The sequence below is a fragment of the Podarcis filfolensis genome (assembly GCF_964270895.1).
Source record: "Podarcis filfolensis genome assembly, chromosome: 8".
Classification (NCBI taxonomy): domain Eukaryota; kingdom Metazoa; phylum Chordata; class Lepidosauria; order Squamata; family Lacertidae; genus Podarcis; species Podarcis filfolensis.
In genome coordinates, this window is record NC_139611.1 from 66,407,456 (window position 1) to 66,422,440 (window position 14,985).

The window sequence follows — 14,985 nt, forward strand, 5'->3', positions numbered from 1 at the left end:
GGGAGCAGGCAAAAGGAGCAGCTGGGGGACATGGGACTAGTCCATTGCAGGGCACTGCCCCACAAGCCTCAAGCCTGCCTCAGTCAGCTCCTACTTGCCTCCCTTCTTACAACATAAAAGCAGCAGGAGAGCCTGCTGGATTAGCCAATGGCCCATTCAGTCCAGCATCCTGTTCTCACAGGGACCAACCAGGGGAATCCACGAGCAGGATTTCAGCACCAGAGCACTCTCCTCTCCTGTGGCTTGAAGCAAGTGGTCTTCAGAAGCATTGCTGCCTCCAACTGTGGAGGCAGAGCATAGCTCTCATGGCCAGTAGCTATTGATACCCCTGTGCCCTCCATGAATTTGTCTAATCAGCTAAATGGGTGGCTGTCACTGCCTCTAGTGGGAGGGAGTTCCATAGTTTAACAATGCACTGCAGGAAGATAATTCTTTCTTTTGTTATCTCTCCTGATTCTCCTCCTCCTCCTCCTCCTGCTCTTGTTTCTTTCTTTCTTTCTTTTTTCTTTTTTTATAAATTTTTATTAGAAACTTAAACATAACATAATATCTGAAAACATAACATCCTTAATTTTCCCCCATTTTCCTCCCTCCCTCCGTCCTCCCATAACCCCCCTGACTTCCTTCAGTTCCAGTCTTCGGTTTCTCTATGAATGCTATTCTCTGCATGTTGCAAAATTGTATAAATCCTTAATGGCCTGATTATCCTTTCAACATTCAGCTTCATTGGATGCCCGTTGAGTTCTAGTGTTATGAGAAAAAGAAAAGGGGGGGGGACTTCTCTATCTGTTTTCTCCATGCCATGCATAGTTTTTATGCATCTTATCTCTCATCATATCACCTGTCCAGCGGGTGACCCTGCCTTTTAGCTTCCTTCCCAGTTTGCCCTTGTAGAACTCAGCAAGGAGTGGAATTGGACAAACCTAGAATTAGTCAGTTTGACTTGACATTGGCTCTGGCTCTACGTACTGTTGACCTCCCTGCTCCAGGGAAGAGTTATAGCACTAGTGTTCCTTATAGGTTTGCAGGAAAGGTTTGACTGAGTTTGGGAAAGGTGGCAATGGTACTTAACATCCACGCACACCCACACACTCACAGTTCCTCTGTATTGCAAAGGGGGTACAGTCCAGTGGAGGTCTGCACCACATTTCCAGATGAACATGTTAATCAGTTCTCAATTTTCAATTTTTCATGGTTGACTCTCTCCTTATTAAACTTGCAATGTCCCATCAATTAGTCAATCAAGTGGCAGGGTGGGATCCAGCTCAGAAAAGACCTGGACAAACATTAAAAGGTGTGATAATAGATAGAAGAGATCATAAACCAGTGTGGTGCAGCAACTGGAGTGTAGACCAGGAGCTGGCAGACCAGGATTTAAGTCCCTACTAGTCCACCATGAAACTCATTGGGTGACTTTGGACTGGTCACACTCTCTCAGCTTAATCTACCTCACAGGTTTGCAGTGAGGACAGAATGGAGAGGGATCATTATTAATAATGTGCAAAGGTGTGGGGCTTTTTTGGGGGGGGTTGTGTGTGTGCACAAAACACTCCAACTCTGATGGTGCAACCTGGATTTGCCAGGATGTTATTTAATCCCACTGGAAAATAACAAGAGTCTGGAAATGCCCTTATGCCATCTTCCTCTGGACACACGATCCCTGAAGCAGCAGCCACTGACAATTAAGCCACTAGACTCCGACCCTCAGGATTGTGGCAGTCCTCCCCTGCTGATTTCTGAGGCGTTTGCTCTGTTCAGCTGTGTATCTCTGGACCTGGGTTTCTGGGAACTGCTGTGTACAAAGCAGAAGCAAAGTTGAGTCATGCTCCTTCCTGTAAGGTGCAACATTTGACTTGTGAATCTCACCCACAAGGCTTCTTATCTGCATCCCTCCCAATTTATCTTACTAAACAGGGAAAGCCCCTATTTTCTTCTATCTGTCCCTGATTAATCATTGTTCCTATTTTGCTTTGGGAGAATGCCTTCGCCTATTATTATTATTGTTGTTATTATTATTATTTAATTTTATATAATTTTTGACAAACCAGTTGTTGTTGTTTAGTCGTTTAGTCGTGTCCAACTCTTCGTGACCCCATGGACCAGAGCACGCCAGGCACTTCTGTCTTCCACTGCCTCCCACAGTTTGGTCAGACTCATGTTTGTAGCTTCGAGAACACTGTCCAAACATCTCGTCCTCTGTCATCCCCTTCTCCTTGTGCCCTCCATCTTTCCCAACATCAGGGTCTTTTCCAGGGAGTCTTCTCTTCTCATGAGGTGGCCAAAGTATTGGAGCCTCAGCTTCAGGATCTGTCCTTCCAGTGAGCACTCAGGGCTGATTTCCTGAAGAATGGATACGTTTGATCTTCTTGCAGTTCATGGGACTCTCAAGAGTCTCCTCCAGCACCATAATTCCAAAGCATCAATTCTTTGGCGATCAGCCTTCTTGATGGCCCAGCTCTCACTTCCATACATCACTACTGGGAAAACCATAGCTTTAACTATACGGACCTTTGTTGGCAAGGTGATGTCTCTGCTTTTTAAGATACTGTCTAGGTTTGCCATCGCCTTTCTCCCAAGCAGTAGGCGTCTTTTAATTTCGTGACTGCTGTCACCATCTGCAGTGATCATGGAGCCCAAGAAAGTAAAATCTCTCACTGCCTCTATTTCTTCCCCTTCTATTTGCCAAACCAGTAACAGAATGGTAAATAATGAAAACCACTTCTCCTTCTCCCTCCCTGTCCCCTTTTCCTTTATGCTCAGATTTCAGCTCCCTTGAATTGGAGCTCAAGGCGGTTGCAGGCTTGCAGAAACAAACTGGGTAATGTGGATTGAGTGTAGACACCCCACCCCGTCTCTGATGTGTGCAACAAGTGCAAATGTGACTTGAAATGCAGCAGGAGGGAACAACGACCTTGCTGTGTCGTAAGCCAGCCACGAATGTATGCGTATCCTTAGACTGTAAACCTGTGAGCACAGGCTGTTTTGTTTCAACTGATTGTATGTCAGCCACTGAAGGAGCCTTTTAAATATGAACCGCAGGGTAGAAATGCTCAAAATAAACAAACATTTAACCACTAGTGATTGAACAATTGATATCATCAGGCAATTAAACGTTTAGTGAAATGGCATAATCATGACCCTGGCTTATTCTTACATGTGAATATGTGGCAATGACGTGTATCCTTTGCTTCCTCATCTGTAACACACTGGCCTGCTCTGAAGCAAACCCCTTGTGAAATATACCTCTTAGGTCAGGGTGAGGAAGAGGCAAAATAGGCACATTACTTCTGATTCCATGTACCGCCTGCCCTCCTTTTATCTGGTGACAATACATATAAATGTAGGATCTATGTAAGTTGCAGAAAATTCACAGGGGGAGTTACACACACCCACACCCACACACCCTCACTGCCAAGATGGAGCGGAAGAAGGCAAAATCCTGGCAGTGGCAGGTCCTTCATCTGCTAGGAAGGACCCCTGTTGTGGAGAGGTCTATAGAGACAGAGGTTTTCTCCATTCACCTGTTTGAGGAGAGATTTAAGGCTAATGTTCCTTTTTTCCACCCCGCCAGGCATCCAGCTGATGACAGGAAGACAAGAGTTCAAAGGTACCAACATCTGCGCCCGGGAAACAGCTTTCATGCCTACGTTTGGGGGAAAGTGTGGGTGGAACAGACAGTCTCTCCGCTCCACAGTGAGAGAGTTGCTTTAATGTGAACCAGTTTTCTTTCCCTGCAGGCTCTGTTGCCAGGTGGGTCCCTCGACAGATTGAAACATCAGGAGGGCTTTGCTGGATCTGGGCAGTGGTCCATCCACTCCAACATCTTGTCTCTTACAATGGACAATCAGGTGCCTCTGGGAAGCCCACCCAGTGTGGCACAAAAGTAGCCCTCTCCCCGCACTGTTGCCTTCCCTTAATATTTTGGGAGTTTATTATTTTATTGTATTTCTATCCCACCTTCCCTCCAGGGAACTGAAGATGTCATACCAGGTTCTCCCTTCCCTCTCCATGTGATCCTCACCAATGACCCTATGACGTAGGTTAGGCTAAGAGACAGTGACTTGCCCAGGATCACCCAGTGACCTTCATGGTTGAGTCAGGACTCGAACCTGGGTCTGAGCAACCCGGGTTCGAGTCCTGACTTAACCATGAAGTTCACTGGGTGATTCTGGGCCAGTCACTGTCTGTCAGCCTAACCTACCTCCTAGGGGGACTGGCAGCAGAATGTTCAAGTGTGAAGTGCTCTTGCTCAGAGTTCCAGCCAGCCATGCCCTCCTGTGATACTCCATTCCACCACCACCCCTTCCAGTTTTCCATTTCCCCTCCAAGACTCAGGTCATGATGTTGTTGCCACTGAGCACTCTCAGTCCTTGCCGGTCCCTTGTTGTTTTTTTTGTAACCCTCATTTTAAGACTTTTTTCCTAACTTCCCTGCCTTCCTCCAGTATTCTGCAAACCTCAGGGTTTCCCCAAACATGCCAAAATCTCCTCTCTCTGTGTGTGTGGTTCCATTTTGGCTCCATTGGCACTGGCACTCACACCTGAACATTGGAAACAGCGTGAATGATAGACATCTCCTCCCCCACGAATTACGCTAATCTCTTTTTTAAACCATTTAAGCCAGCAGGCGTCACCACTTCTTGCAATAGCAAATTTCATCAGTTTGTGATACGTTGCACGAATCTATTGTTTGTCACGTGTGATTTGTATGTTGGCTACTGTTTCCTTTTGTATGTTGGCTACTGTTTCCTTCTGCTGGTTTTTAATAGGTTTCATTTTTATTGTAACTGTGTGTGCTTTATTGTCGTTAGCTGTCTTGAACAGCTAAGCGGGGAAAGGTGGGATAATGTTTAAGGTAATAATACTTTAAAATAGATAAATACGGATGGGGGAAAATAGGTGCATTTGCTCATACTGAGGTGAGCTCTGTTGTGGTTCCTCTGCTAGTTCTCTGCATGCTCTCTGTCCTGCCCATTTATAGACCACATGCATACTATATCTTGAATGTCCATTTAAAGCACAAAATGGCCTCTGCCCAAGAATCCTGGGAACTGTAGAAGAGTTTGGATTTGATATCCTTCTTTATCACTACCCGAAGGAGTCTCAAAGAGGCTAACATTCTCCTTTCCCTTCCTCCCCCACAACAAACAGTCTGTGAGGTGAGTGAGGCTGAGAGACTTCAGAGAAGTGTGACTGGCCCAAGGTCACCCAGCAGCTGCATGTGGAGGAGCGGAGACGCGAACCCGGTTCACCAGATTACGAGTCTACCACTCTTAACCACTTCACCACACTGGCTCTGTAGTGTGTTAAGGGAGGGATAGCTCAGTTCGTAGAGCATGAGACCCTTAATCGCAGGTTTGTGGGTTCGAGTCTCATGTTGGGTGAAAAATTCCTGCAGTGCAGGGGGTTGGACTAGATGACCCTCATGGTCCCTTCCGGATCTACAATTCTGTGAGGGGTAAGATTACAGTTCGGTGGAAGAAGCCAAGTGCTTTAAATCCCTGGTGTGAATGTGACCACAGAACAAAGTGACGAGTGTCAAAGCAGAAGTTGCTGCTTGGATTTCAGTACCATTTTGTACACTGTTTGCCTAAACTTTCTTCGTCATTAGGAAGAGTTGGGAAAGGAAGCAGGTGATATTCCTATCCTGTTTGGTGCTGGATTGTCAGAACAGGAGAAGGACCCTTCACCAAATGCCTGTCACAAGCCAACCTCCTGTTATCACAGTGGCCAACCATGGGAAGCCCATGGGAAGCCCAGAAGCAGAACCTCAGCACAACAGCAGCTTTTCCAAGAGAACTGTATTCAGAGGCACACACTGATTCCATGATAGACTTCTCTCCCATGAATTTGCCTAATCCTCTTTTGAAGCCGTCCAAGTTGGTGCCTGTTTCTTGCGCGGGCGAATTCCATGTGCTTAACTATAGAATAAACAGCTGGGAAGAACTTCCCCACTTGTCATGGATTGGGAAATTATGACAGTGAGAGAGAGAAAAAGAATCCTGAAAGCCAGGTAGAAAAGAGGTATCAGGATTACGGTTTGTCCCTCCATTGGCTGATCATCTTTTTAATAGCTCCGGGTTTGAAAAACAACCCGCTCCTGAAACGCAGTGAAGGTGGTTTTCTTAAGAGGCCTTTGCCAACAAGGAGTGGAGCTGCAAGTAACTGTTCATGCAAAACGGGGTGCATAGCAGAGATGCAGCTGTATCAGTTGTGCTCATTATCTACAAAACATTGAAGAAAAGCAGCCTGGGGAGGAAGTTTGCAGTCGAGAAGCAACAGCAAGAAGGCGCTTAACTACTTCTGCACTCACAACCTCTCCGTTCAAAATTACCCACTTGTGGGTTACTTTTCTTCCCAGAAAGAAGGGCAACTGGATTTTATGTGGGATGGAGAAGCCCAGAAAGAGGCTCAACAACTTCAATCCTAAAAAAAGGTCAGCAACAGCTTTGGTTGGCCCCTTGGCCGGCCCTCATGGCCCTTCATCAAATCTGGCCCTCTTTGAAAAAAGTTTGGACACCACTGCTGTAAGGGAAAAGCAGCCAGCGGGAGGATTTGGAGTGGAGGGTAAAGGATTAAGCAACTACAGTGGTACCTCGGGTTACATATGCTTCAGGTTACAGACTCCGCTAACCCAGATATATTACTTCGGGTTAAGAACTTTGCTTCAGGATGAGAACAGAAATCACGTGGCGGCGACGCAGCAGCAACAGGAGGCCCCATTAGCTAAAGTGGTGCTTCAGGTTAAGAACAGTTTCAGGTTAAGAACGGACCTCCAGAACAAATTAAGTACTTAACCCGAGGTACCACTGTAGTCTCCGTGTTGTATTTCTATTCCAATTTTTTCCCCTCCCAACACTGCTGTCTAATCCCCCTCCCAAAAAATAAAAGAAGCAGTGAGGTTGTGTCTCTGCACATAACTAGTTTTTCAGAAAAAGCAGTTTTGCCATTTTCTGAAGTTTATTGTATATTTTATTATGGTTTTTTTTTTAAAAATGTACTACCCTGGGATAAGATTTTATGAAGGATGGCAGACAAATAGCTTACACAAAATAAATCAACACTTTGGGTGGGGCAAGTGGAGACCTCAAACTAATTTTATGTGGGATGGGGAAGCCCAGAAAGCAAGATGAGATGGATAAAGCAATGGAAGGGGGGGGGACCTTCTGCATATGTTCAGGGGTGTCAGAAGAGATGAGGGCACATCAAAAAGAGGGAGAGAAAGGGTGCTGCAATCCTGTTTTATCTGGGATTAATTATCCAAGAATGCAGTGTGACTTATTTCCGATTATGGGCATGTGTAGGATTGAACTGCAAACCTTATACCAAAAGATAGAAGAAGGAACCGGCCAAAATCTCATCAACCCTCACTGAACACATAAGATTAAGGGGAACAAGCTATGTCTGTTTCTAGCCATTGCTCTTGCCCCCAGCTGAGTGGCACGAGGGCTGTTGCAAAATTATCATGAATGCCATCTAAATCCAATTGCATTGGAGTATAAATAACATAGCAGGCATGTCGCTGGCTTCAGACTAAGACTATCAATGGCTACTAATGCTGATGGCTCCGTTTTTCCTCTACTGTTGGAAAGCAGTCTGCCTTGGAATACCAGCTGTTGGCAACCCCATGCGCGGAGAGAGCTGTTGCGCTTGGGTTCCGCTTATGGGCTTCCCATAGGGATCCAGTTGATCACTGTGAGAACAGGATGTGGAACTAGATGGGCTACTGGCCTGATTCAGCAGACTCTTCTTATGTTCTTCAGTTGGTAAAGAATAGAAGTGGGTGGGAGAGGCTCTAGACCAGGGGTAGGCAAACTAAGGGCTGGGGGCCGGATCCGGCCCAATCGCCTTCTAAATCCGGCTCGCACATGGTCCGGGAATCAGCGTGTTTTTACATGAGTAGAATGTGTCCTTTTCTTTAAAATGCATCTCTGGGTTATTTGTGGGGCATAGGAATTTGTTCATTTTTTTTCAAAATATAGTCTGGCCCCCCACAAAGTCTGAGGGACAGTAGACTGGCCCCCTGCTGAAAACATTTGCTGACTCCTGCTCTAGACAAATGTGAACAGGGTCCTATTTATTATTATTATTCACTCTCTGAAGTCCTGCAGCTTTTATGCCGCAGAGAAACAGCATTCCAACACATCATTAACCACGTATCCCTCTCTACTGAAAAGGCCACCTGGGCAGTCTGCTTTAAACCCAGGGGCCATATCATTTCATTAAGCACTAACTTGTTGTCTAGCTGTTGACCACCTTTGATTGGCCCAGAGAGTCTCCTTTACCAGCCTACAGAATCTGCTTTGCTGTTTTCACTAGCGACACAAAGGTCCACCAACTACATCCAGGTGTGAAAACAGTGGCTATGAAGGTGGAACCAAATGCAAATGGGGCAGAGCTACTTTCCTTCCACATCCCATAAGCTGCACACATTAAGTGTGTATCTACATCTTAAGTTACTGCGGATCAGGTATTCCACCTCAAAACTCTTAAAACTGCGCAAGGACTAACTCAAAGGCCACTGGTTAAGGCTGCAACACTTACCTGGCTGCACTTAATGTTATTTAGTTAATGCACTTACCCAGCTGCACTTACCTGGGAGTAAATTCAACGGGACTTCTGAGTAATCCTAATGCGCTGCAATATCTCCCATTTTACAGGTGAGCAATACCAAGGCTAAGTGATTAGCAGAACGTCAGCCATCCCAGAAATTTTATTTAAAACAAAACAAAACAAGGCCCTATTGTTCAACCTGTCAAGAGTTATAAATTTAAGCAGATTCTCTGTAAATCAGAGAAGTCTACCAGTAGATCCCAGTCTACCCACTTGATATATACCAGGCATGTCCAACTCCCAAGAGACTGCCCTCACTATAAAAAAACTAGCACTGATCTACGCACTGGATTGACCAAAGTTGTTGAGCTTTTTCGGGGGAGGGGATCAATCAGGAGCACGTGATTGAACAGGATTGCCCAGAGATCAACCGGTAGATCACAATCGACAGGTTGAACATCCCTGATATATACAATCCCTACTGAAACTGGAGTGACCTGCTTAGCACTAATCACTGAATGTTAGCTAAGCAGAGGTTGGAACAAAGATCTATTTGCACAACTGACCATCGTGGCTTCAGAATATACTGTGATTCCAGAGAATCACAAGCATATCAAGTACAAGTACAAGTACTGGTTGGATGACACTGTATTTTTTTAATTAAAAAAAAAAACCCACCCCACCTTAAGCAATCATGTGTACCAGAGAGAGCAGTGAAAGCTTTGACTTCTAATGACCTAAAGTGTTGCAAAGGCAGAGAGGTATGCTTTGCATTGGCCTGTGCCAGCAAGACAATCAGGCTAAGACTGGCAGATGCTCAGTTGAAGAACTCCAATAGATCAGTAACTGCCGGCTGCTTTGCCAACTTTCAACTAGGCGTAAATTCCCAGCCTGCAACTGGCAGCTACCTTGGGATCTTGCTCAGCTTTGCCATTTGAGCATGGGAGAATGATTTACTAGTTCAAACTAGGATTTTTTTGTTGGGGGGGGGGTCACAGTGGAATTCACCCCTACACCCCCCAAGAGAAATTACTTTCCTTTGCAGAGGCTGTATTATCAAGTTTTACCCGTGCATAGGTAGAAGACAGAAGCAAAGAAATACAATGTTGACGTCTGGAGTGCATGTGCAAGTGGTCAAATGCAACCACTTAGTATTATGTCCATGCTGCAGATGCAAGGACTGAGGCAGAGACCCAATTGTTGTCTTAAGATTACCTAGTGAGTTCAGAAATTCAAACCAGGGACTTCTTGAGAGCTTCTTTTTTCATCACGCAACACCAGCTCAAGAGTGCCTTCTTTTTATGCTTGCTTGTTAACACTTCTCACTGTTTAACTCACCCATCTAGCGTTCTGGATTAAATATGAATTAACTGTACAGTTGTTTATATGTTGCTTCCACAAGCCATGACTCTATATTACCCATCCCAGGATCCCTTGGAGAGCTGTGTTAATTGTGCTTCCCAACTGCACCCCAAAAATATTGGTGCCGTAAGCAACTATGTGGGTGGTTCGTGCAGCTGGTACAGCCCTGTGTTTGTCCCATTTCCACACAACTCCATTAGAATGGCATCTCTGTTGAGCGCCAGCTGCCTCAGCAGTTCCTTAAACAGTTTCAGTGGAGAACACCTTCAGTTGCTGCCTACAGTGCACACAAGTTGTTTTAACACCACCAATAACATTTGCAATATTGTTTATAGCTGGTGCCACCTAGCAGATAACTGGATGTTTTCCTCCAAGGCTTCAACACTCATCAACACTTGCCTTCTTTTTTTGTTGGTGGTGGTTAAAGGCTACCGGAGTTGTCAAAACGAGGCAGCAGCCATTGCACCTATTTTAGGAAACTGCAGTTGCTGCAAGACAAGAGTTTCCAAGTTTTAAGGGGATTATAATCTGTAGGATCTTCAGATCAGCCATCACCAACCTGGTGGGAGTCCCATTTTGGGGACTACAGATCCCATCAGCCCCAGCCAACACAACCATACTGGCCAGAGCTGATGGGAATTGTAGTCCCAAAAAATCTGGAGGCCACCAGGTTGGGCCAGGGCTGGCTCAGAATACCTCAAGTGTTTATAAGGGGTGTGAAAGGCGATGTGGTGGTCTGGTCTAAGAAGTTTTTTCCCCCTCCCAAAAAGTTTTCAGATATGTTTTTTTAAAAAACCCAGCTTAAAATTTATTATGTAAGAAACTTTTATAAAAAGTTTTTTTTTTTAACCAAAGGAAGTACAATTCATGGATGCAGAAATTAACCTTCCTGCCAAAAAAAGGTACATGTGTTCTCTCTATTATAGAGTTCAACAATAAAAACCATGAGGCGAAACAGCCCCAAGACACCTCAGTTTTCATGTTCTTGAAAGTCCCCTTCCACCCCCCAAAAAAATGATGTTAAAAAACTATAATCCAAAATATACATACAAGCTGCATATCTGCAAAGTTTTTTTTTGTTGTTGTTGCCCTTTTTTCTGAGCAAACGACAGATCGGTCCACATTTGTCACAAGTTGTTGCAATGTTGGAAGTGTGCGATTTCACTAAGAAATCTCCCGACCAGGATCAACGCGAAAAATCTGATGGCTCAGAGCTTTAAAAAAAACACCGTCCCGACACACACACACACACAAACCCCACAAAGTTTCTTCTTGTGCAATACAGCAATCCGATAGTTAAATCTGAGAGTGGATTAAAAGGTGGGCTTGCTTTCAACCCGCCCGCCCCCCTCCTCTGGCCTGCAAATTTTGTTTTCAGGCAGTTGGAAGAGAACAACAGATTGAGGGCAGAAAGTTGTTTCTGGAAGTCCAGTCAAGGCATCTGAAACTGCCAGGCAAGACCCATGTTCCACAGTTTATCTGGAAGATAATGATGGAGGTTTCTTCCATTACTGGATGCACGGGGTTAAAACATCAGATCCTTTCCCCACTCAAGATCTTTTTTTCTCTCTCCTCTTCTTCTATCTTCTGTCTCACTGGAGAGAACCAAGTGTCAGGATCCCACACCTGCAGTCTGAAAAAAGGGGGAGGGAGGGGGAAGAGGCGGGAGAGAAAGACATGTCAGTTTCAGCAACAGATCAGAGGCAGGTCTGCAGACATCCTGGCGCCAGAGAGGAAGCTTCTATTTACCTCCAGCTGATAAGGAATCAGGAGCCAACACTCTAAGCTGGAGGTTTGCTAATTGGCACCAAAAATCTAAAGCAGGCGGGGCAGCAGAGGGTGGAATGAAATGGACCCTTCTGTTTGCTAACTTTCTGCAGATGTATCTAAAATTACAGATTCTGAGGGAGGGGACAAACTCTTTAGTGGTGTCTTCTCGACTTTAAAAAAAGAAAAGAAAAGAAAGAAGAGGGGGGAGAAGAGAAGAGAGGGAGAGAGAAAGAAGAAGAGTGCCTCTTGATTCACTGATTTCAACAGGGCTGTTTAAGCAGCTGCAGAGACTTAAAGCTATAAAAAGAATGACATTGTAAAAATAATGACTCCATTTACAGGCAAAAGCATGGAGGCATCTGAGGCTGCTGCCTTATTGCCAAGCAGTGACAAGGGGCTCTAAAGACCACAAACTGTTCCAGGGAGGGCAGTCAAGTAGGACTACTCTGGAGTAAACATTGGGGTGCAAATCTAGATTTCTAGACTGACTGTAGGGTTTTAAAAAAATATTTTGGTGGTTGTTTTTTAATAAAAAACCTGCTTGAGGTGTCTTGCTGGTTGAGATCGGGGATGGGGGAAAAATAATTTGGGTATTTCTTGGCTGTTACCTGTTTTAAGAGGTTAGTGGCAGAGATTCCTCTCCTCTTTTGAGCAAAGTTCTGATGCCAGCTCTGCAGCCTATAGGAGAAGGGAAAAGAAGCGTTAAGGAGATACTGAGTTCACAGTTTAATATACGCCACATGATACAAAAAAATAAAGATCCGGAACAGTGAGAATGGGTTTGCTGCACACAGGACCATGATCCTATTGACTTTTCAGTGGGATTTTTGCTGAGCAACACCTATTGACTGACAATGCAAGCCTAGCCAGAAGTCCCACTACATTCAACAGGGTTTACTCCCAGGAAAATGCCACGGATTGCAGCCTGAATGGACAGCAGTGCCAATTCAATTTACATCAAATGTGTTTAGCATGGGGTCCTTAGGATCAGAACCCAAGATTGTTATCTTAGATCCTGCTCAAGTAGTCCCACTGAACCTGGGATCCCAAGCACTTTATTAAGATTAAAAAGATTATTAAGATTAAAAAACACCCCCCCAACAAATAAATACAGTGGATCTTCTTTTGGAGGTAAAACGTTTAGGACCGCAGTTTAGACCCTGCTGAAGGCGCAGCTGTCAGCGGAACCAAAAGCGCCCATAAATCCCTCCCGCCCCACACATATGGCAGAGAAGAGCGCAAACTGTGCGCCTATTCCCGAGCAAGCAAAGTACTCCCGCAGCCCGTTTGCGATAGGACTTCACAGCCTTAGAGGCGCGCGCAGTTTGCTCAAGGCTGGATAGCGCAGAGGACGGATTATCTCGCGACCCACTGCAATTTGCCTTACAGCGCTCTGCGGACCGCAGGCAGGACGCGGCTCCCGCTGGCGCCCGTTAGATCATTACTTTAACTCATAACCCAAATTAGCCTAGATGGCGCGTCTATAGTAACAGCATTTTCCCCGGCTCCCCCCCCCCCCCGCCCCTCAACCTTGTGTGCGCCCACGAAGGCTCCCTGGGTTTTCGCCCCCTCTTCCTTCTAAGGGAAATCTCCTTACTTTTAAAGAGAGTAGGGAAGTCTCGGCTGCGGACGGATCTTGCCCCTTCTTTGCCTGCTCCTCCAGCACGATCTGCAGGTCAAAGATGTAGTCAATGACGTGCTGCAAGATTTCCACTTGGCTGACTTTGGTGCCTTGCGGGATCCCCGGCACCAGCTCCCGCAGCTTGGAATAGCAGTCGTTCATGTCGTAAAGGAGGTTCATGGGCTCCTCCAGGGCCGGGCTCTTGTTGTTCGTTCCCCGGGTGATGGCGAGGCTCTGATCCGAGAGGCAGCACACGGCTTCGTAGCAGCTCCTGACCGATCTGACGGGGCTGATGGCTTTCATGGCAGCGAAGGAGGAGAGAGGGATTTGCAGAAGGGCAAGGTTTCCTTCCTTAAGGCGGAGAAGCGAGCGAGGGAGCGATCGATACTGCCGCTTGCCGGCCTGGTTAATTCTCTATTGTGCACACACAGAAGATGCTTCTTTGCAAAAAAGCGAGGGCTGTCACCCCGCTCGGCTTTTATAGCCGAGTGTGAGCGCTCAAGCCCGCCCGCTGATGCAAATGAGCCACCGCGTTCCCCCTCCCACTCCCCTTCGCTCTGATGACAGCGAAAATGTTGGAATGGAACGTTTACAAGATGGTTAAACTGCAAAACAGGTTTCTATTGGCTTCGGCTGACACCGAATAGCAGAGGACATCAAAGGAATGAGGAAGCTCTGATTACAAAGAAGGAGGGGCCAGCTATCAAAAGCGCTTCCTTCCTTCCCTCCCCCTTTCACTCTCTCTATTCCATTCAATTAAACAGAGTTAAATTCGAAATGTGTGCCATTCGCCTTGTCCGATTTAATTCTTATATTTGGGTATGATTATTAGTCTTATATAGGGGAGGGAGGGAGGGCCATTGTGCCGAGAAGAAAAGGGCACATTTTTCTATTACTGCTTCTCTGCCTTCACCCAGCCCTTAAAACGTTCAGGAGCCATAAATCCCATCACGGCAGAGAAATTTCCCAAGGTTTTGGATTTTTCCCCCTCCTCCTCCTCCTCCTCTTCAGGGTTTGGGGGAGGGAATCTTGTAAGGACTTAGTGCCGCCTTGTTCCTCAATTTGCTACTCATATGACCTCCAGACTTTCTGGCGTCAGGAATTATCTTGTGACCAAGTTTAAAAAAAAATTAATTGCGGGAAAGCTGAGGCTACGATGGAGAAAGCAGATTTGAGCCAGCAATAATGGTAGTGAAACGTGTGTGAGGGAAGGGGGGGGGCGGCGGAGGAGATTATGGGGAAATTACTTACAAGTCATAATTTACTTGATAAACAAATAAACAGGCACACAAAAATCCAGGCAAGACATTGCTAAGATATTTTAGGACAACAGGATTATTTTTCCGACTGAAAAAAAAAAGCGGGCAGGAGAGAGGAACTTTGGCCCATCTGAATTCCCTGTCCTACATACTTGAACAATATATGTGTTTGGGAACCCATTAAATGGGCTGTAATCCTGTGCACATTTGCATGGAAGTAAATCTCATAGGGGCTTATTTCCAAGTAGACAGGTATATATAGAGAGAGGTGCTTTTAAATCTGCTTTTCACTTTAATTGTTGATTTTAATCATATTTTTAAATACATGTTTTAAACTTTTTCTTTATTGACTATTTTAACTCTCTTGTTGACTGCGTAGAGCTTCTGTGTAACAATCAAGTGGTATATAGCTTCTGTTAAA

General features: G+C 45.5%; 1 protein-coding gene and 1 long non-coding RNA gene across 3 annotated transcripts in view; one reads left to right on the forward strand and one right to left on the reverse strand.

Annotated features, from left to right (window-relative positions):
• Nucleotides 1-8,838, forward strand: part of LOC310769212 — a 40,285-nt gene extending 31,447 nt beyond the window's left edge. The window contains exons 4-5 of one of the 2 annotated variants that reach the window (XR_014551530.1): nt 3,572-3,607; nt 8,660-8,838. This is a non-coding gene — a long non-coding RNA (uncharacterized lncRNA). Of the gene's footprint in view, nt 1-3,571; nt 3,751-5,610; nt 6,464-8,659 lie in introns of those variants that run through there. The other variant, XR_014551531.1, reaches the window with a different exon arrangement.
• Nucleotides 8,839-10,696: 1,858 nt separating this feature from the next.
• Nucleotides 10,697-13,759, reverse strand: ID3 (inhibitor of DNA binding 3). The gene is made up of 3 exons (XM_083626638.1): nt 13,282-13,759; nt 12,293-12,362; nt 10,697-11,547 (listed from the first exon to the last, which is right to left on the reverse strand). The coding sequence occupies exons 1-2, from the start codon at nt 13,606-13,608 to the stop codon at nt 12,306-12,308; spliced, it is 384 nt and encodes a 127-aa protein (XP_083482764.1). The 5' UTR covers nt 13,609-13,759; the 3' UTR covers nt 10,697-11,547; nt 12,293-12,305.
• Nucleotides 13,760-14,985: the final 1,226 nt, after the last annotated feature.

Coding starts and splice junctions, on each gene's coding strand:
- ID3 (XM_083626638.1), bottom strand. CDS start 13,608: ATGAAAGCCATCAGCCCCGTCAGATCGGTCAGGAGCTGCTACGAAGCC. Junction 12,363..13,281: donor CTTCCCTACTCTCTTTAAAA/GTAAGGAGATTT, acceptor CTTCTCCTATAG/GCTGCAGAGCTGGCATCAGA.